Consider the following 21588-nt stretch of genomic DNA (forward strand, 5'->3'; position numbering starts at 1 on the left):
GGTGCCACCATTAGGACAATTGTCTTGTGTTTCGTGTTGAGGACATCTGACATTTTGATCTGTCATCATCATCATCATCACCCTTGCTGGGACTCGAACCCACAGCCTCTGACACCAAGAACCAGCTCCTAACTGGCTGAGCTAATTGGCTTGTAGTGAGACCTGCTGTGTAGCTTCATTTATCCACTCAGGTGAGCCAGTGCCCGGGCAGCTGTTGTAAAGGCAGATTTCAAAAATGGTCAAAAAGTCAGAAATTATGTTATCTAAACAAAAATCTGTTAATACATAAATGGCATTTAGACAGCAAAACAGCTTGAGGACATGTGACATTTTGATCTGTCATCATCATCATCATCATCATCATCATCATCATCACCCTTGCTGGGTCTCGAACCCACAACCTCTGACACCAAGAACCAGCTCCTAACTCGCTGAGCTAATTAGCTGGTAGTGAGACCGGCTGTGTAGCTTCATTTATCCACTCAGGTGAGTCGGTGCCCGGGCAGCTGTTGTGATGAAATGGTCAAAATTTCAGAAATTCAGTCATCTAAACAAAAATCTGATAATACATAAATTGCATCTTGACAGCATGAAAATGTTGGTGATTTGTTTTTAATGATAAGTGTTTTGCTTCATAAGAGAAAATCTGATGTTTAAAAATTCCACACTCACATTGATTGCAGTTGTTCCCATGAGAGCAGAATTCAAAATGTTCTCAAAAATTCAGTTTTTGAATTAAAATTCTGATATTTGCCAAACTTCATTAACCATGACTCCAAAATATTCTAATTTTTTTTCAGGAAGTTTGAAAATGTATTTAGCAAGAATTTGATGGTATATGTTTACAGTAGTGTTTACAGTCAAACGTTTTCATGCACTGTAGGCTCAATTTTTGCTTAATCAAAAATCCGAGAAACAAGTTTTGTGGAGGACGGTCTGGAGATGCTCTGTAGCAAGTTTGGTGACAATTGAGCAAAAATTGTGGGAGGAGATACATTTTAAAAGTTTTACAGTTATTGAAAAAAACAGAGTGATGGACTTCATAATTTGTAATGAGTTTAAGTGGACAAAAGTTTCAGCAGTATTGAGGCTACATTGTGGTGAAGTTTCAACACTGTAGCATCTACCGTTGGTTTGGTAGGAATTTTTAAAGTTTTTAAATTTAAACGCTTATTGTGCCCCCCCTAGGAGGAGGGGGCACATGTCCTTGGAGTTGAGTGAATCTGGCATGGGGTCGGATGTTTCTGTGAAGTTTGGTGAGTTTTCGCCCATGGGAAGTATGACTTCCTTGGAAGAAGAAAGAAAGAAAGAAAGAAAGAAAGAAGAAGAATTCCTAGGAATACAATAGTGTCCCGGCAGCTTAGCTGCCCGGACCCTAATTAAGTCAGAACACTTAGGGCAGCACTGTCTATATGAAGATTTTATGCTAAGATTAAATATAGGCTAAAGTAATCATAGTGTGTGGTGCATTTAATCATGTTAACCCTTCCCTGTCATGTTGGCACAACATATAGCAATATAGGTTTAGGTATAGTAAAATATGGCTTAATAAAGTAATTAATTTTAATTTAATTTTATTCATTTTTTCTATTGTATCATATATTAAATTGTATTCATTCATTTTTGATTATTCAAAATGTTCCTTTTTTGTTTGTTTATTTGTTTGCTTAGTTTATATTATCCTCTAAATTAACATTAAATTGAATTTACCAAACTAACAGGATGAAGTTGAAATGGCAGCTCTTATATTACAGACAGTTAAATGATCAACTGGATAAAATCAGCTGAGTGGACGATAACTTATAGAAACTTATTTTTTACAGTGTAAATACAGAGTTTTTTTTTTTCACTTAGTCATCGATTCGTACCATAAACACAGCGTCTTTTACCGCTCGGGGTGTTGATCAACTAGTTGTACTTTCCTTTCCTTCGTTATGGTCGTGACTATACACCGGTGCGGCCGCGGAGAGGGAATCCCGACAGCTGATTGGACGAGGCTGGTTTTAATACGTCACACGGGATCCTTAGTATAACTAACATGCAGCGTGAGCGGCTGTTTCAATGCCTCTCAGCTTTATAGAGGGATCTACTGCACACCTCACAATTACACTATGGTGAGTTGACTTTTCATCTAGTTTGTTTTATCTAGACTGTGTCAGTGTGGTTACAGAAGTTAACCTGCAGTGTAAGTCGACAAATATCCCATATGTCCCACTGAGATGTGGGTAGAAGAGGGTTTGATAGGTTTTACGGTCAAACGATGTGGTGTGAAGATACAGTATGTGAGGGCATGTGCAGCCTAAGTTTAGATGACTACATGACTGTGTGGAGATGAGATAATTCACATCCTCTGTGGCTTTGAGTCAGTTGTGGCCTCTGCTTCTCCAGCACATGCTGAGCTCTTTGCAATGTGTTGCACCTCATCAGTGCAGCACAGAAGAATGAATTATTTCACCTCAGTAAAGTTATTGTATAAAGTACAGTGATTCAAGGATGGTACCTTAACTACTGCAAATGAGAAATGTTGGGGCCATGGCTAATAATTATTAATTATAGGCTATATATTCTTAATAATTGTGTGTGTGTTTGTATATATTTTATTATCAATTATTGTCTCATTATTTAGATTCATTCACAAACATATACATTTAATGAATGGGTTATAACTTACCATAGACATAATTTCAAGTGTTTGTCACCAGTTCTCATTTGCACATACACATACATGCACATACATATATTATCATTTGTCATTGTCATTAATACTATTTGTATTGACACAAGCTTCCTCTCATGCAAGAGTTATAGTAGTTAGTTATATATAGTTATATATAAGAGTTAAAAATGCATTAAGAAACACTTTTATCTGTTTATAACTATGTGTATAGTGAATCATGAACAACTTATTTAATGCTTACAAACTAGAACTTTAAACTTTATCTATTTTCTTTTATTTTACTTTTATTTGCTCTTGCTTTTAACTCTGTTTTTAGTGTTTGTTTTTATTCTGTTTTATGCTTCTCTTTTAAAAAAAAAAGTTTTGTCTTTATGTAAAGCACATTGAGTTGCCTTGGTATGAAATGTGCTATATAAATAAAGATGCCTTGCCTTGCCTTGCCTAGTCACTATGGTATGCTTAGCACTTTTACATTTTAACCTATTAAATGTTAAAAAGCAATCAAAACACACCTGATAAAACCCTAATTCACAAAGTGGTAGAGTCTGGCATGTTTTAAGCTTATGTTTAGATGCTAAGTTTTTTCAAACAGCCATTACACATAGGCTATATGATGCAGTTGTCTGATTATGTGTCTTGGTCTCTGTGTTTGAACAGTCCCTGCATGAAAACACAATGGAGAGACCCCCTGTGGGCAGATCACAGGCCAGTGAACCTGCTCCTACAAACAAACCAACTCACAGACTGTATCCATCACTGCCTAACGTAGACAGGTGAGGGGCTTTTTTTTTTTTTCATGTCAAGCTCCTCATGTGATTCTGTAGCTCGGCCTTAACACAAACGATGTGTTTACAGCTATGATGTTTGTGTGGTGGACCGGCTCGCTGCCGGTGAGGAGCTTCCCACAGCTGTGGACATCCATCCTGACAGACATCTGGAAGACACACAGGTAACATCACCATGTGCAACACTGGAAGATACGCCCGAGCGTTACTCACTCTCGCCCAGTCACCGTCTGATTCCCTCACCACAAAGAAATGACCCAGTTCAAGAGTTACTGGAAACAGTCCAGAGCAAAACTTCCAAAAATATGTAAAAGGAAGTCAGTGGATGCAGTTGTGTTGCATAATTGCCCATTTAATGGATGTACTGTTTGCCAAATTTGAATAGTTCCTCTTATTCCCCGCAGTCGGAAGTGTGTGCAGCCAACGCTGACGTCAGACTGAAAGCACAGATACTTATCTTGGAGGAGCAAAGGCAAGAGGTGAGTACATTTCAGAACTGAGATTTAGATTCATCCCAAAACACATGCATGTACTTATAGGCACTCATGAAATTTGTGTTCTTTCTGTCTTACTCAGCTTCTTTCTATTAATGAGAAATGGGCCAAAGAGTACAGAACCATGGTGCAGTACTACAAAGAGAAGGTAAGAAAGGGGCGAATTCACAGTCCCAGCTCTTGTCACTTTGTTTTATTATTTTATTGTGAGCTGTTTCGGTGTGTGTGTGTGTGTGTGTGTGTGTGTGTGCGTGTCATGTGACCTTTCCTTTGCTTAACACACAGGTCCAGGATTTAAAAGCACTACTGCAACAAAACAACAGACACTTTGAGGAGGAAACCAGCGAGGGAGCAGAAACACATAACATGACATGTAACAAGCTAAAAGCCAAAACACTCAAAGATGAAGACAGCAAATGGGTAAATACATAAGTTATGGTTTTTAAAGGCATATATGATCCCCTTAGCTGTGTAAAATGTCTTTAATAACTTCATCAACATGTTCCCAGGCTGGCGACATCGATGTCATATCTGAGCTGCTGAGAGTAGAGAAGGAGGCCGAAGAGCTGCGAGCACAGAACAGCACCCTGACCCGGAGAGGGCAGCATCAGCGCGAGGAGATCAAACGGCTCAACAAGGTGAGACCAGCTGCCACAACCTGAGCGTTTATGGTCGTTGTTCGTAAACCTTCAACAACGGCTTTAAGTTAATGCCACTGTTTTTGCCACGCAGGCCCTGAAGGAGACTCTTCTGCCCGCTCAGCCGCCCTTGATGAACAGTGAAACACTACAGGACCTGTGGAAACACCAGGTGAGCGTCATACATCAGTAAAGTAGTTAGAATGTTTTTGTGCTTTTTTGTTTTTAACCCTCGGATGATCCTTCAATTTGTACCACATCCATGACCCCTGGGCAAAATTCAGACATCAGTTACTCCCAAAATATTTGTGATTCTGTACATATTGGGCTGGGTCTTGACTAAACATGAAAATCACTTTTGACATGGGTTTCAAAAATTTTAACCCTTTCCTGACCAGTTGTTTTTGCTGCAAAATCAAAAAAATTCTATCGGGCTCTATGGGCTTTAGGGCTGGTCTCATTTACAGAGTGATAAAAATAGATATCCAAAATCCCCTCGGTGAAAACGTCTGACTATAATATGCCAGCAAACTAAAACAAGAAATTTGAAAGGGGCTTCATCCATTGTTCAGATTTCAGTTCTGGAAATTAGCGCATATTTCATTAGATATTGCCTCATTTACATATTTATACATCAAATTTGACAAAACTTGTAATACAATTGTTTTAATGTGAGTAATAAACTTGGGAGGTTTCATGGTGATATCTGTTAGTTAATTTTTTTTTACTTTAAAGCAGTACTAAAGAACTTTCAGTTTTGGTTGAGTTTGGCGGCGCCTGTGGACCAAAGCGGTAGTGTTTTGCCTGAAGGAAGACTCCATTTCCCATGAACACTAGCGTGAAGCCCTGTAAATATCCTGCATTAAAATTAACAGAAGACATCAAAACTAAGTTTCTGTTTCCAGTGGATCATTTCAAAGTGAAAACACAAACATAATCCATTGCTAAAGTGTCGTTTTGCCTGTTCCCTCCTTGTTGTGACTCGCAAAAGTGAAAGTGAAAGTAAAGTGAGAGCAGGGTTCCTACCATGCTCCTCAAAGCTGCTTAGTGCCAGAGAAAGAGATACAGACCCCCTCAGACCACGACAGAGGTGTCATTCAACTTGTTGTAAGTCGATGTATCATCACAAAAGTTATGAAAATATTTTATGAAGGTTGAAAAGTTACTTAGTGTTGGTTTAAAATACATTAAAAAACCCATAGGCGAGGTGGAGGTGGACATTTTTGTCCAGCAAAGGGTCATGGATGTGATTAAAATGCGTTACGGGTCCAAAAAATGGACTTTCATTCTGAAATTCTGGACATCCAGAGTTTACCCAAAGATACACCTCCTTGCCAAAAATCAGGCCCCAGGGACCTTTCATTAGACCGTGAGGAGTTGGGAAAGTGTGAGAGGTGGACAAAAATGTCCAGGGGTAACAGGAGGAGATAGTTCCACATTTTGGGAAAAAGACTTTGATGAGACAATCGATACGACTCTCATTTGTTGATGTAAGATATGAAACTGTAATCTGAGTGGCATTAACCCTCTGAAGTGTACACAGGTATTTCCCAAACGGTTGGATTCTAGTGCCCTCTCCTAAATACCTATTTGTATCCTAATATAATTTCCTTATCATCATTTTCCAGGCTGAGATCTACAAGGAAGACTTTCTGACGGAGAGAAAGGACAGAGAGAAACTCAAGGACAAATATTTGGAGCTGGAGGGTCGGTTTAGAAAAGCTCGCAATGAGCTCCACGGGCTCAGATCTCAGGTATGACGCATTTACGTGAAAGATGCTTGTTTTCTGTCATGTTTGCTGGAAACAAGGTCGAAAAGATGCTGATTACAGTTCTTCTGTTTTGACAGCTGGCTCGGCCGCAGCCGCCGCAACCCGTGCTCGAATGCGTCTGTGCAGATTGTCCAAAGTGGGAGGTCCGTCCGGTCAAACAGCACCGCGTGCAGCTACAGAGGAGATACGCGCATGATAACAAACTGTGACACTTGAAACTCATCACGAGACGACGCTCGATTATCGGGAGAAAATTGAGGAAGTGAGCCCTGTCTCTGTTTCAGTCCTCCGCCAACTGTCTGCTGCACATTCAACCTCAAGGTTGTTGGTTTTTTTCATCACGACTGAAACGAGGCCACTCTGCCGGTACACGACCCGTTTGGTGACCTGCTGTGTGAAAAAACAAATGTATAGGAGGATACAAAAAAGACACACCAAAGACTGACATGAAACACTCTACCCAGTGTTTTGGTCCTGAGGGAGATATCAGTTATTGCACAACCACACACAAAATTGACATGGATCATATTTATCAAAGGCAGATAAAGAATGAAAGGGAGTTTGTGTTTTACAGTATGCTTTGTTCATAAAGAAAGACCGAGACAAAACACAGCCTCATTGTAGGAGGAATAAAAGTCACGTGACTCCATGTTCTCTGGAGAATCATCTCGATCTTCAGTTTTTTGCTCATTTGCACCCGCGGCCTCTCAGAGACACGGCTAGAAAGAAAGTGTACAGGAACATTTATTTTAACTGTGTATTTATGAGTGTAAATGTCTAATTTCTCTTGTGTATTTATCATGGATATAAACTACTGAATCATATGTGTGTGTAATGTTTTGTACAGATCAGTAAATACAGTTTTAACAGGAAAGTGGCTCGATGACATCACATCCTCCCCTGTCACAAGCATGTGCAATATGTAAATGAAAAAGAAACAGCTAATACCTGCAGAAAAATACTGTAACATTGGAAACACAATATTATTACATTTTTCAGATGTATTATTTGGCATGAATTGTAATCTATTAAACACACATTATTTTCTTAGCAGACTGTGAGAGTCAGTGTGGGGATAATGGGTGGTGGGGGGGGAGGGGTTACCTGAGTTCCTTGTCTTGTAAAATGTCCTTCAAAGGTCCTTTCTGGCACACACCATCACTATACTCTCCATGTGTTGTGACTTTATGGCTCCACATGCCAATGACATGGTAATGGCTCCCTGATGGCAATAAGAGTTGTTAATTAAAGGACGTAAATCATTTACTGTTTAGTCATTGTACCTATTAAAGGGATAGTTCACCCAAAATTCAAATTTCACTCATTCACTGAGTTACGGGGGGGTCCGCGCAGCAGTATTTGTCCATAATGGTTGTCAATGGATACCAACTTTCTTCGTCCAAAAAGACACACCAAAAAACATCCAAATACCTCCATACTGCTCGTCTGTAATGTCCGTCTTGTATTGAAGCCCCGACATGAGAAATTGTTCCGCCGGAACACAGGAAGAGCAGTGAACTGAGACACCAGGAGCTTCCGCTACAAACAAGCTTAGAATATAGACTTATTTAATTTTTTTCGGAACAATTTCTCATGTCGGGGCTTCAATACAAGACGGACATTACAGATGAGCAGTATGGAGGTATTTGGATGTTTTTTGGTGTGTCTTTTTGGACGAAGAAAGTTGGTATCCATTGACAACCATTATATGGACAAATACTCCTGCGCTGACCCCCCCGTAACTCAGAGAAGGAACGGAGGACTCTGAAAATTTTCACAGCTCTTAGATGACATGAGGGTGAGTAGATAATGAGTGAAATTTGAATTTTGGGTGAACTATCCCTTTAAATGGCATGAAGTAAAGTTTCTCATTGTTGCTGCTCTCATAATCAGTCAAAGTCATCTTCATGAGGGAAGCATGGTTTAGAACAGGAAATAGAGAGGGCACCATCCTGTGTTTCTGTCATTATTATGGGTACATGTTGATATCCGGTCCATAGCCGGTGGGGGTTTTCAGTGCTGCCACTCCACCCACTGTGATCTCTCTGTGGAACAAACCCTGAGCCAAAGGACACAGGACCTACCGTGAAACATGTGTAAAAGTCTTTATTCAATATCCCAGCTCATCAAATCAGCGCTCGCAATCTACATTTCCCCCCTTTGTACTCGCCAACAGAGACAGTGATGAGGCTCTGATAGTGACAGAGTCTGGATCTCCATTAAAGGAACCCACTGAAGACTGTTTGATCCAGGAAGCCCCAGCTGCTTCCAGGTACCTGTTTGAAGTAGTTATTAAAAACAGCAAGTAATAAATCATATGGTAGAGTGATGGTAGAAATGTAAGACATCTACTGACCTCTACTGGTGAAGAGAAGGAAGTGCAGTAACTGACTTTTCCTTTCAAGGCCCGGCCGTCAGCAACCTAATACTTCATTTTACTGAAACTCTATCTCTGAATCTCTACATCTCTATCTATGATTGTTTAATAGTTTTGAACATTAAAAAGGTTTCCAGACATAAATGAGATACCAAATACACATAAGCAAATGTACATTATACAGAACCATGCAGCAAATTTTAGAAAACTCACATATACTGTAGAAGTTTCCAAGGGATGTTAAAAAGCGATGATTTTGACAGGGGCTCTTTGTTCAATGCCTTATTCTTACTTTTGAAGCTGAAAGCAATGAATAAAAGATGAATTCAAAAAAGTCCACTCCCCCTTTCTTCTCTTTTTTATTTTTACCTTTATACTGAGACAGGAACCTCACCGTGAGAACTCCATCCTCATCAACAACCTGGCAGTGGAAATAACAGACTGTGTTAAATACCTTGGGCTAACATTGGACAATCAACTTACTTTTGACCAGTACATCAGTGACATCCAGAATAGGAGCCATCAAAGACCGTCACTCATCCTCAATCTGAAAGCGCTTTATGTTACCCCCCATCTCCTCCTGTTGTTGTATCCAAGCATGATCCAGTCCATTCTCACATACTGTTCCACCTGCTTCTTCAACATGTTATCTGTTAAAAACAAAGTCAAACTCACACACATAACCACCACAGCTTAAAGGGATAGTTCACCCAAAATTCAAATTTCACTATTATCACACTTATCTACTCACCCTTATGTCGACTAAGGGCTGTGAGAATTTTCAGAGTCCTCCGTGCCTTCTCGGAGTTACGGGGGGGTCAGCGCAGCAGTATGGTTGTGAATGGTGCTCACTTTTCTTCGTCCAAAAAGACACACCAAAAAACATCCAAATACCTCCATACTGCTCGTCTGTAATGTCCCTCTTGTATTGAAGCCCGGACATGAGAAATTGTTCCGCCGGTCAGTGCAAATCACGCGAGATTTGCACTGACACAGGAAGAGCAGTGAACTGAGACACTGGGAGCTTCCGCTACAAACAAGCTTAAAACATATACTTATTTAATTTTTTCGGAACAATTTCTCATGGGCTTCAATACAAGAGGGACATTACAGACGAGCAGTATGGAGGTATTTGGATGTTTTTTGGTGTGTCTTTTTGGACGAAGAAAAGTGAGCACCATTCACAACCATTATGGACAAATACTGCTGCGCGGACCCCCCCGTAACTCAGAGAAGGCACGGAGGACTCTGAAAATTCTCCCAGCCCTTAGTCGACATGAGGGTGAGTAGATAATGAGTGAAATTTGAATTTTGGGTGAACTATTCCTTTAACATATCAACAACAGGGCCATCACAGGTAAAAGGGCCCGCCTCATTCCGGCTGTCATAGCGACTCTGAACAAAAGGCCTTGCTGAACAGGCCAGAGTGTGGGCTTTTTTTTTTTCAAATGTGCACACTTGTGTCTATATGTTGTATATTGTATGTTGCGCCCGATGTTATCTTCTTGCTCTGTTCCCATGGTGGAATGTGAAATGAAAAGGTACTGTGAAAAAAGAATTTCCTTAAAGGGACAATAAAACTCAAAAGTCTAAAAATAAATAAAAGGAAGTTCATGGACAGACAGTGACCCCCACCACCATTTGATTTCATTGGAAACACTTCTGCTGTCTAGTGTGACTGCACTCATAGCATATTTAAGTATTTGCACATGTGCTGATCAATCAGTTTTAATATCCTTTTCATTTCATTTATTTTGGTATCGGTCCTATTTATGCTGACTCTCAAAACGAGACCTTTCATTCGTTAAAATTGTATCCATGAATCCTTTTCCAAACCAGTGACTGGAACAAGTTCAGTCTGCTTTTCAAATGTAATTCAACACTGAAGCTGAATTAAACCAAAAAAAAAGTCTCCATCAGGAGTCGGTGTATAATCAAATTTTAAGCATTTTTGTAGTAAACCGCAGTGGTGGATGAGCAAACGAGACGTCTAAACACTCTTCCACCTGCTGCTCTGCACCCTCGTAGAGTCCTTGCACCATGCCAGTTTTTCCAAGACGGTCCAGGTCCAGAACTTTGAGACAAAGAGGAATCAAATGTTTTCACAGCTGCATATTTGCTTGAAACAGCACCACTTTAAAAAACACTCTAAATGTAGGCATTAGCAGACCAGATCTGTGTGGAGATATTCTTGTTTTGTGATCATGTCACGTACCTGCCTGCTTTCAGTTCAGAGAAACAACAGGTGAAGGATTAGTTTTCACAGCAGCTGTATAAAGTGACTGACCCACTGGCACTCAGTGGCTGTACAGGTCACATAGACACAGGATGTATACCTAGCCATAACTGCCATAAATGATGCGAAACCTGCGGAGCTAGTTCAGGCAGACAACTCAAGCTGTGCCCATCCTGATCAGCTGATCAGTCACATGCCCTCCTCCTCCAAATAGGGCGGGCTACTTAAACCCCCCAGTTTACCTGCTCATCCCTGGCTACGCTGCTGCTGCTGCCGCTGCTATTTCATTTCATTTCATTTCGTTTCATTTCATTTATTGTTTATTTGACAAGGACAGTGCACATTAAAGGGATAGTTCACCCAAAATTCAAATTTTCCTATCATGTCGACTAAGAGCTGTGAGAATTTTCAGAGTCCTCCGTGCCTTCTCTGAGTTATGGGGGGGGCTGCAGCAGTATTTGTCCATATAATGGTTGTCAATGGATACCAACTTTCTTCGTCCAAAAAGACACACCAAAAAACATCCAAATACCTCCATACTGCTCGTCTGTAATGCCCCTCTTGTACAGTATTGAAGCCCCAACATGAGAAATTGTCCTGAAAAAAATTAAATAAGTCTATATTACGAAAAAAGTTGGTATCCATTGACAACCATTATATGGACAAATACTGTTGTGCGGACCCCCCCGCCCCCCCCCCCATAACTCAGAGAAGGCACGGAGGACTCTGAAAATTCTCACAGCTCTTAGTCAACATGAGGGTGAGTAGATAATGAGTGAAATCTGAATTTTGGGTGAACTATCCCTTTAATGGACAATTTGTTACACGCACATCACGTCATGTAAAAGTGCCGGATTTAGCTCGAAGCTAATATGCTCTGCTGCCTTGCTGCTGCTTCTGCATACATCTTGCTGTTGCTGCTGCTGCTGCTGCTGCTGCTGCTGCTGCTGCTGCTGCTGCTGCCCATGAGGTTTTGCAAACCCACCTCCTCCCCAGGATCCACCTGTGGGCTCTGTCTCTATGATCCCCTGTAGGGGGTCTGCTTTATTCCCTGTAATGTCCAATACCAGATCATTCAGGGAACGAATAACTGAGACAGAGCCTGACGCCAAATCTGCTGCAGCCATGCTTAAGGATACCTATGCTGTGCTTCAGTTTGCAATGCTTACAATCAATCCTGCTGCAACCATGCTCAAGAATATGCTAACTATGCTGTGCTTCAGCTTGCAATGCTTATACTCAATAAATTATTTGTTCTCATTTCAGAGTTGTCTCCTCTGAACTGCTGTATATGGCCTACAGGTATTAAACAATCTGCATCTTTCACAGCCAAAGAGCAAACAATAGTAAGTACTGTTAATGTGAACGATACCTTTTTAGGACTGACTGACAGGTTTGTCTCCAATAGTAATGAAAACAGGAAGCTCTGTTTCCCTGTTTGTGCATGCTGCCCTTTGAACCTGCACATTTTAAACCCCTAAAGCTGAACACAACCTTTTAAAATACCGTATATGGCACTCCTGGATATTCCCAGTTGCCGTACTTGTGCAGATTTAAATCCTTTAAGATGGTAATGAGGGGTTGAGTAAAACACTCGCAGTTGTGGAGGCGGATTTTAGAAGAATTTTATTGGCACAGTTATAGCAGCAATGTGTTCTTGTTTATTTTCAACAATGGTCCCATAGCAGTTTGTTTTCTATCTGGCTTTGGCTATCGGTAACCTTCAATTAAGAGGAATATTATTGACACTTTGAGCTCAGTTGAAGTGATTGTCAGTACAGTTGCATAAAGTGCATATGCACACAACATAAAGAAAGTGAAACTGAGTATATTCTAAATCACCAGATCTGCTGTGCTGCTGCTCTGTAGCTACATTCTTAGTGGTTTAGTCTGAAGATACTTGCTGTTTATAAATAGATGCAGTAATGTATGGTTAGGATTATGATTCAGGGCCTTAAGGTGATGATGAACTTAAAATAAAATATATTACAATGCTTTAAAATGGTAACACAAACTGTACCCAGTGCTCAGTGTTGTAGCATGTTGTTACAATGCAAATTGTGATGTTGGAAAAAAAAGGAATATTGAAATACTGTACTTCTCTGCCTTTTTTACAGATAAATACGTTAAATACATTCTAGTGAAGTATTTTCAAAGGACAGCATTAACAGTCACTAAGCGTTAAAAAAAAAAAAAAAAAAAAGACAAATTCTGGCCAGTATTGCACACCAGTTTACAACCAGTTCTGACACATCAGCCGCCAAACTCTGCCAACACCATAGCAGGAATATTAGAACATCCACTTGTCAGAGGACCAGTCCCGAAAAAGAAACGCCACGGCATCAGTAGAAAGCCGGGTTTGTATGCTCGATGACGCAGCGCCGGCAGTGGCGTCTGACAAACCGCAGAGCCTCCGGCGACACCTCGCAGTCCTGCACGTTGAGAAGCTGCAGCTCGCAGCAGTTGGCCGCCAGAGCTTTGAGTCCTCTGCCCGTCACGCTCTCGCAGGCTCTGAGACTCACTCGCCTCAGGCCTTGGCAGTACATGGCCAGCTGCTCCAGTCCGCTGTCTGACACCAGGGGGCATTTACCCACATCCAGAGACTTGAGTTTGGGGCAGCTCCTGGCCAAGTGGCTGAGGCCGTGGTCTGTCAGCCCCTCGCAGCCCCTCGCGTTCAAGTAGCGCAGTCTCGGGCAGTAGCGAGCCACGTAACGCATGCCCACGTCCGTGATGCGGGTGCAGTGGGCCACGCTCAGGTAGCGCAGGCAGCCCTCCAGCCGGGCCACTTCCCGCAGGCCGAAGTCCCCCACCAGGCGGCAGTCGCTGAGGCTGAGCTCCCTGATGGAGGGGCAGTGGAGAGCCAGGTGGCGCAGGGATTCGTCTGTCAGTCTGGTGCAGCGGCGCAAATACAGATGCGTCAGGCGGGGGCAGTGGGAGGCGATAGTTCGCAAGCCCTCGTCCTCGAGGGAAAAGCAGTCGGTCATGTCCAGGAAGTGAATGGAGATCTGCTGGCCGTGCAGGGTGGACAGCTGGAGGGAGGCCTCCTGGGTCAGGCTGATACATGTCACTTTGGAGCAGCCTGGAGGAGGAGGGAGGAGAGATGGTCAGCTTAGGATCTTCGATAGATTTGGTTTACACATTTGAGCTTAGAATTATAAGGTTCTATCTCCGTTTAGGGTAGTTCCGAGATATTGAGCATCAAAGTTCCAACTCGGCTTGTGTTTTGGTTGATAGAACCTTTGTATTTTATGAATAACGAATCAAAAAATGTTGAAAATTTAAAAATAACACCACACAGGCATTAACAGACCACTAATGGATGATATTATGCAAAAAACTCAATTTTGAAAAAAATGGAGATAGAACCTTATAATTCTAAGCTCACGATTTCCCAGTCATAGCATTCAGGTCTCCATATGAACACTGGTATTTTGCTTGCTTTAAAGGGGTAGTTCAACATTTTGGCAAATTCACCTATTGCCATAATCACTATAGTCATAGGAATAGGTTCATTACCTTTAATTATCGGTGCAAGCTGTTTTGAGATCCGCGGGGCAGAGACGTGAGCTGCTCAGACAACACAAGGAGGAGGTGAACGGTACAGGTCCCCTGTCCCTCAAAACTCATCAAATACACAATCCAACAACTCCAAAACGCTCTGGTGGACAAGTTGTGACCTGCACATTCACCACGCTATCAGATAATAATGTAACATTATGAGACAGAGTTGTCTTTGAGGCAAATGCATAGCTGGAACTATGTTCCAGACATGGCTGCTGGGTGGTGCGATTTCATAAGCGCCAGTAGTTCTGAGTATTTGCTTCATGTGTCGTAATGTTACATAATTATACTTAATTATTTCACAGTGTGGCAAAAGTGCAGGTCACAACTTGTCCACAAAAGTGTTTTGGAGTTGTTGGATTGTGTATTTGATTAGTTTTAAGGGACAGGGGACCTGTACCGTTCACCTCCATTGTGTTCGCTGAGCAGCTCACGTCTCTGCCCCGCAGATCTCAAAACAACATGCACTGATAATTAAAGGTAATAATAACTAATAGGGATTGTGGCAATAGGTGAATTTGCCAAAATGTTGAACTATCCCTTTAATCATTTGTCTTGTTCACTGGCCTTGTGTGAGTTTTTAATGAGCTTGTAATGGAGGAGTTTGCCCTGAGTTAAGTTAAAGCATGAGGCGAGTTTTAGCCTTTTGTTATTTTTACAATACAGGAAGAAAACTGACTTTGAAAACCTGGTATTAAATGTTGACTTCAGTTAAACTTCAGAGGACAACTATTGGATGGAACTAGTGGATTTTGTCCCATTACTTTCAACAGAAGATTGTCATGAAGGTCAAACTGAGTAATACACAGCCACTAGAGGGCGCCAGAGTAAAAAACCTGCTGAGTTTGGCTGCATACCTGCACCTACAAGCAGGAAAACGTTTGAGTGCAAGCAACTCCAGGAAAACCTAAACTGTGGTCATTTCTTCAGGATAAGAATCAACGTCTGGTGTCCTTGGTGGTTACAAAACAGATTTGATTTCATTATTTTTGGCTTTTCAAATAAAAACCACATCTTTTTTACAAAGGCTATTTTTTGCAACAAAGGGGCTTACTTCCTGGTGCTAATGGTGCAGACTTTGCTCTGCCACCGAAGCCTTGTCCAAGTCAATGTTATTTGTGTCACTTCCTTAATGAAAGCAGCAGACCAGCCCTCTTACTCATGTTGAGGTAAGTTCTGCTCTCAGCTAAAAAAGCCTTTCTTCTCCCATATGGGAGCTTTAAGGTTGGCAGAGCTTCTCCCCGCTCCTCTAATGATTTTACCAGCTTCAGGAGAAATGACTGAGGACTGAGAGGAGGAATTCTTTGAGGTAAGTCCACACGTGTGTGATGTAAGGTAGAAGCCACTCCTTAAAACCCTCCTGTTGTCCTCCTGGGTCAAGGAAGGAAGGAAGGAAGGAAGGAAGAACAAAGGGAAAGATGGGAGGAAAGAAGGAGGGGGAAAAGGAAGGAAAGATAGAAGGAGGGAGGGAACAGATTGGGTTAATTGGGTCAAAAAGGAAGGAAGGAAGGAAGGAAGGGGAACAGGATTGTGGAAAGAAAGATGGAGGGAGGGAACAGATTCGTTCAAGGAAGGAAGAAGGGAAAGAAGGGAGGAAAGAAGGAAGGGAAAAGGGAAGAAAAGAAAGATGGAGGTCAATTGGATCAAAAGAGGAAGGAAGAAGAAGTAAGGACGAAGGGAAGGAAGGAAGGAAGGAAGGAAGGAAGGAAGGAAGGAAGGAAGGAAGGAAGGAAGGAAGGAAGGAAGGGGAAAAGGATTGTGGAAAGAAGGAAGGGAAAAGGATTGTGGAAAGAAAGATGGAGGGAGGGAACAGATTCATTCAAGGAAGGAAGAAGGGAAAGAAGGAAGGGAAAAGGGAAGGAAAGAAAGATGGAGGGAGAGGGAACAGATCAGGTCAATTGGATCAAAAGAGGAAGGAAGAAGAAGTAAGGACGAAGGGAAGGAAGGAAGGAAGAAAAGAAGGAAGGATGGAGACAGACAGATTGGGTCAATTTGACCCAGAATGACAACAGGAGGGTTAATAAAAACCGAATAAGCCTGTAAGGTGAGATGGACGCATCTCATAGGGCGAGTAAGAAAGGAAAGTTTCTTGTCTCTTTACCTGAGAGGTTGAGGTGTTCCAGGTTGGGGCAGCGGGACACCACCTCGAACACGGCCTCGTTGGAGACGTTGTAACAGCCGGCCACCTCCAGGCGGCGCAGCTCCGGGCAGCACTGGGCCACCACGTGCAGCCCCCGGTCCGTCAGCCTCTTGCAGCCGTTCACCACCACCGTCTCCAGGGTCAGACACACGTTGGGGGTGTCCTGGCACAGCCGGTGGGTCAGGACCCTGATGGCCCGGTCGGCGTGGAGCAGCTCCCCCGTCAGCCGCACGGTGCTCCACAGCCGGGGGTCCCACGCCAGGTTGTACCAGCGCCGGCAGACGCGCGCGCAGCGGCACAGCTGATTGGTGGGGAGGTGGGAGAAGATCTGCAGGAGAGCGTGGTCGGGGAGCAGGTCGATGGGGGCGTGGTGGTGGGTTTTCGACTGGCGGGAGCGGGTGTGAGTGCCCGGCTGGGGGTGGACCACGGCCACCGTCTCGGCCGGGGCGGAGGACGAGGACGAGGAGTTGGTCTCATGGCCGTTGCTGGAGAGGGCGGGCGAGGACAGGGAGGAGGACTTGGACGGGAGGATCAGACCAGGGCTGGGGGTGCTCAGAGTCCTTATGCTGGAGTCTAAACCTAAAAAGAAAGACAAGATGGATGTGAAAAAGAGAGAGTTAAGGGGTGTCCCAATTCGTAGGGGTTGACTTTCTACCCCTACCCCTTGTAGCTCCGTTTCAAGGGGCGAGGGGCAAGGGGTAGGGGTAAAAAAGAGAAATGGGATTGGGCCTTAGTGTCTGAAGCCAAGAAAAGTCTCTCAGAGTTTCTTCCTTGTCCATCTGTCGATCCAGTCCTGGCTTGACGAGTGTAAAGCACAGGAGCTTTTGAAAGACCTGGTCTCCTGTGATCTCTATAAGCAGTGTTGAGACTTTTACTGTGATGTCCTGATGTCTGTGACTTTCTCAGAACAATGAATGGTGTAAATACTGAGAACTTTCTGCTCAATTTCCCATTCTGGCAGAGTGGAAGCCAACATCAGCACCGTCCTGTTTCCACTTCTATTAATGGAAAAACCCACCCTCAGATACATTGTTTAATATCATCAATCTGTGACATTTAGTGCATTCCAAGAATCATTTTGCAATGAGTACTGTAACCTGACTCACCGGTGCACTTATATTTCCATTTCGCCCACTTCTCTGAACGACTTCTGACAACTAAAAACAGTCCCGCAGTTTCTGTATTGTATAGAGTGGGTTTCACAGAGGGGGAGAGAACAGCTAATGGATACACTGCTGGTAAGGCCTAGAAACTAAGTATTTCCAACCTAGAAAACCAGCTTAGCATTTTAAATAGCCTACTAGTCTATAAAGAAAGAACTTTAAAGAGACAGAAATGAGGAAGGGAAACTACACAAGTCCCTAAAGGCAAGGTATATATACATTTTTTACTTTTGGTTTGTTGTTGTGATGATCTGTTTTTTTCCAAGTTTGATTTCTAAAAGAAAAAAAAGAACAACCTTGAACTTTTAAATATGTTTTCCACTAGTCCTTCACTCATCTCGGTTTCTGCGTTAGAAATTAGTCATATGTGGAAACAAAAAAAACTACAAAAAGGCCACAAAATGAGGTGGAGGCATCACGGTGACGATGCCAACAGAGACACCAGCTTTTATCATCGCTGAAGAAGAGTTTCCATGGGTCTTGTTATCGTCTTTTGGGGGTGTTTGGGGGGGAAAAACAGTGTCCCGTTTTATCTCTCAGGCATTTGGGCAGCAGTCACAGCTAGGGCCTCTTGATCAAGATGAACCCTGTGGCTTCAAAGCCAACACAGCTGAGGAGGTTTTGGTGCTGGAGCTAACAATGTACGGTTAGCCCTGTGTAAACACTGAGGCCCTCCTGACAGATGTGCGCTGATTGCCGCAACGGCTGAAGACGCAGCTGTGAGAAAGAGGTGGCTGGATCCCATCACCGTGGCGTGAGACGACGCGAGCCTCCGCCTTTTCTCTGGATGGAGGCGCTTGGATCTGAACCCATCACACCGGGACGCCGATCTGATGCTATCTGTGTCTCCTCAAGACCCCCGTCCCCTACGACACCACCATCGCTTTGTCCAGTCTTGAGCAGCACAGTTGGAGTGATAGTAATCACTAAAAGCATTTCGAGTAGTCACAAGTATGATGTCACTTACAGCTGTCACACTATGACTTTGGAGGCTACGTGGTCAAAAGATGAGGGTCTTATCCTCTTTCAAAATAAAACAACAACAGTTCTGTGACGTTAACAGAAAGTTTGATTTTTCTCCACTGAGTCATTTTCACAAATTTCACAAGATAACTAAGGTTGAATATGGGGGAAACTTACAAAAACTGCATATTCAAAGTTGAGTTTAAAATAAAAAATAGCTCTTTCTAAAGGGTGATAGTGAGATTATTTTTTTCAACTACCACCTGCTGAATCTATGAAAAGGATAACCAACCAAAAATGGTGACCCAAAACACAATTTATGTGGAAGTCACTAGTTTTGAAAGAGGTTGTTGGAAAAAATAATAAGAAGAATGTGATTCTCACATTCTGACACTCAAACTTGGTATTCAAAAAGATACACAAAGAAAGACGGCTGAGGGTGCAGAACCTTTTGAGCCAAATTGAGCTGAGACTCCCAAACCTCCCTTTTATAGTCTCCCAGCCAACAGCTGAGCTCTACCAACAGAAAAAAAAACTTTTCATATCAATCCATAACACATTCATTTTACACCTTTTCTTCCAATTAACTTCCAATGAAGAACTTTGTCAGGAATCCAGCTTGTCAGAGCTTCCAACCAGCGTAGCCTACAGTGTCAATTTTGATCTAAACATTTTACCAAAACACTAACTGAACCTAGTCTACCCAAGGGGGCAGTTGTCGGTCTGAGAAGTGAAGCTCACTTCCGCGTTCAAAAAACTGCAATCCCCTGGGCTTCCTCTGGGGGCTGGTACCAGAAGGGAGCATTCTCCATGACCCCCATGTTAAAATCACCGACTTTACATCCTCAATAAACATGATCAAAGCCTGGTGTCAGAACGTTTTTTGGTCTCAATCGATAGTTTCTACCCCCGCACACACTCTGAGGGGGGTGAATTTTTTTTAACTCTACCGTTTTACTGTTATTAGGTTAAAATTCTGGCCAATTAGGGCGCGGAAACATTGAGTGACAGGTCCGAGCAGCTCCGTGGACAGCTGCTTCGAGGCCAGTGGGCGGGTTCTCGGCCGGCCAATCCAACATGGCGCTGTTCAGGCCGCCATATTTGAGTCACAAAAACGACTCCCCAAAACCAATGGGGGACGTCACGGACGCTACGTCCATTCTTTTTATAGTCTATGAGTCTACCACAAGAACCTGTGTAGGAACCTTTACTTGCCTTTAACTATAGGAATCTATACCTCCGGTTTTGGTTTCTGGGTTGCAGTTCCCACTCATCATATTATTTTGTGGTTGCACAAAAAAGATGTAATTTACGTCAGAATTTTTAAAAAATGGAAGCCACTTGAACCAGTTCATCACCAACATCACCCAGTTTCACCACGAGAACCTCTCGAGGAAACTCAGGGGCTCTGGTTGCAACATAGTCCCAGTTGTTCATGCATCTAAGTTCATCTAAGTTCATCTTCAAGTACTTTATGAAGGCCCAGCCACGACCCAAGCTGACACTGATATCAATATCAGGAGTTGAACATTTTGGAATTTCTTGCTCCCTATGACCCTAATCCCCATCTATTTAAAATAAGAAAATATAAAGCCGGGGAAGACTGGGGTTATTTTGTAATTGCTTCAGCGTGTAGTAAAACAAGGGGAAAAAACATCACCCTGCAGATCATTGCCACTTTGCAGAAATGACCGTGATTGCTCTGTGCTGTTGTCTCATCATGTGCCAAAATTTCAGCCCAAAACAAAGCTGTCACTTTTTAATCCTTTATCAGACTTATTTGTCTAATCTTGGTCTCTAAGATGTGGTAAAAGCCAAACAGGAACAGGCTGAACTATTGAATTCCTTTTTTTTAGTTTTTGGAGGCTCCATTTTTCGAGGAATCATCAACACTTGGTTTGAAAAAGTCACGCAGTTTAAAGCTTGTAATGTTGACACAGTTTTAAGGTAATTTTGCAGTGTTGTGCTGTGATAGATTACCTTGTCATCGAGACTTATGCAACCCGTGATTCCCATAAATCTCAGCAGATATAACTGTATTAACGGCACATTAACACTGTATTAACCTACTTTTCTTGTTCCACTCATGTAGATCTGCCCGTAATTGAATTGTGCCGGCTTCGGGGGGCCAACGGTCAGCTGCTTCTGCACGGCGTATGTCAGCATCTGCATGACAAATGGACAGCATCCTGCCTGTCATGTGGATTTGTGTGCTGAGACAGACAGCTGGAACTGTGACACCGTCCTTCCTCACGGGCCCCCGTCCTGCAAAAGGATCTGTATTCCAGACCTTTCTGCCTGGGGTCTGATGACATCCGCAGGCTCATCCTCTCGGGAACATGTCCTCCGATTTGCAGCTACTTTAAAACGGCCTCCTGTGTGCCTTAAAAGTCTCACTCGCGTCCAAATTCGAGCAAAAAATAAGGAGCGCCGCCGTCCAAGATGCTCGGGATCTGCAGCGAAACACATTTTATTCAGCTTTCGTGAGGTTGTGGGATTTAATCATCCTTGTGGGATATGATTGACCTCAGTTTGGGTTTAATGCATCACATTCTTGTGGGTGGTCCGTCTATGATTAGTTCAACCGTAAATGTGTAGGGTTCATTTCCTTGAGGTCATCTAGCTTATTTTGGCCTCATTTGGATTTCTCTGATGATAATGCATTTTTTTTTAGCCTAATACAAAGGGTTTAATGGTCTGAGGCCATTATAAACACCTCATCTATTTCAAATTTCACACACCTGAACAAATACGGCATGACAGTAGTGCTCCTTGGGTTTTC

At 42.7% G+C, this 21588-nt stretch overlaps 2 protein-coding genes and 1 long non-coding RNA gene across 3 annotated transcripts in view; 2 read left to right on the forward strand and 1 right to left on the reverse strand.

The window, feature by feature from the left end:
* The first annotated feature begins 1868 nt into the window (after nt 1-1868).
* On the forward strand, nt 1869-7187 carry LOC146966886 (TNFAIP3-interacting protein 1-like). Its single transcript, XM_085763590.1, has 10 exons — nt 1869-2114; nt 3335-3450; nt 3533-3626; nt 3867-3941; nt 4039-4104; nt 4242-4376; nt 4466-4594; nt 4689-4766; nt 6223-6348; nt 6444-7187. The coding sequence occupies exons 1-10, from the start codon at nt 2112-2114 to the stop codon at nt 6573-6575; spliced, it is 954 nt and encodes a 317-aa protein (XP_085619716.1). The 5' UTR covers nt 1869-2111; the 3' UTR covers nt 6576-7187.
* A 5988-nt stretch (nt 7188-13175) lies between these two features.
* The window catches only part of LOC146966887 (F-box/LRR-repeat protein 7-like), a 30126-nt gene continuing 21713 nt past the window's right edge, over nt 13176-21588 (reverse strand). The window contains exons 3-4 of the mRNA XM_085762612.1: nt 16642-17259; nt 13176-14058 (exon numbers count right to left, since the gene is read on the reverse strand). Of these exons, the coding sequence (XP_085618738.1) occupies nt 13322-14058; nt 16642-17259 (1355 nt within the window). The 3' untranslated portion in view covers nt 13176-13321. The remainder of the gene's footprint in view (nt 14059-16641; nt 17260-21588) is intronic.
* On the forward strand, nt 15734-17027 carry LOC146966888 (uncharacterized). Its single transcript, XR_015034473.1, has 2 exons — nt 15734-15849; nt 16649-17027. It is a non-coding gene; the product is annotated as an uncharacterized LOC146966888 (long non-coding RNA).

This window comes from Trachurus japonicus, chromosome 20 (genome assembly GCF_045865225.1).
Source record: "Trachurus japonicus isolate A0001 chromosome 20, Traja_1.0".
In the NCBI taxonomy this organism is placed as follows: domain Eukaryota; kingdom Metazoa; phylum Chordata; class Actinopteri; order Carangiformes; family Carangidae; genus Trachurus; species Trachurus japonicus.

What these genes read in the sequence shown, in the direction of transcription:
- LOC146966886 (XM_085763590.1), top strand. An exon ending in TCACTGCCTAACGTAGACAG is followed by an intron (nt 3,451 to 3,532) that starts GTGAGGGGCTTT and finishes ATGTGTTTACAG; the next exon opens with CTATGATGTTTGTGTGGTGG. An exon ending in AGATCAAACGGCTCAACAAG is followed by an intron (nt 4,595 to 4,688) that starts GTGAGACCAGCT and finishes TTTGCCACGCAG; the next exon opens with GCCCTGAAGGAGACTCTTCT.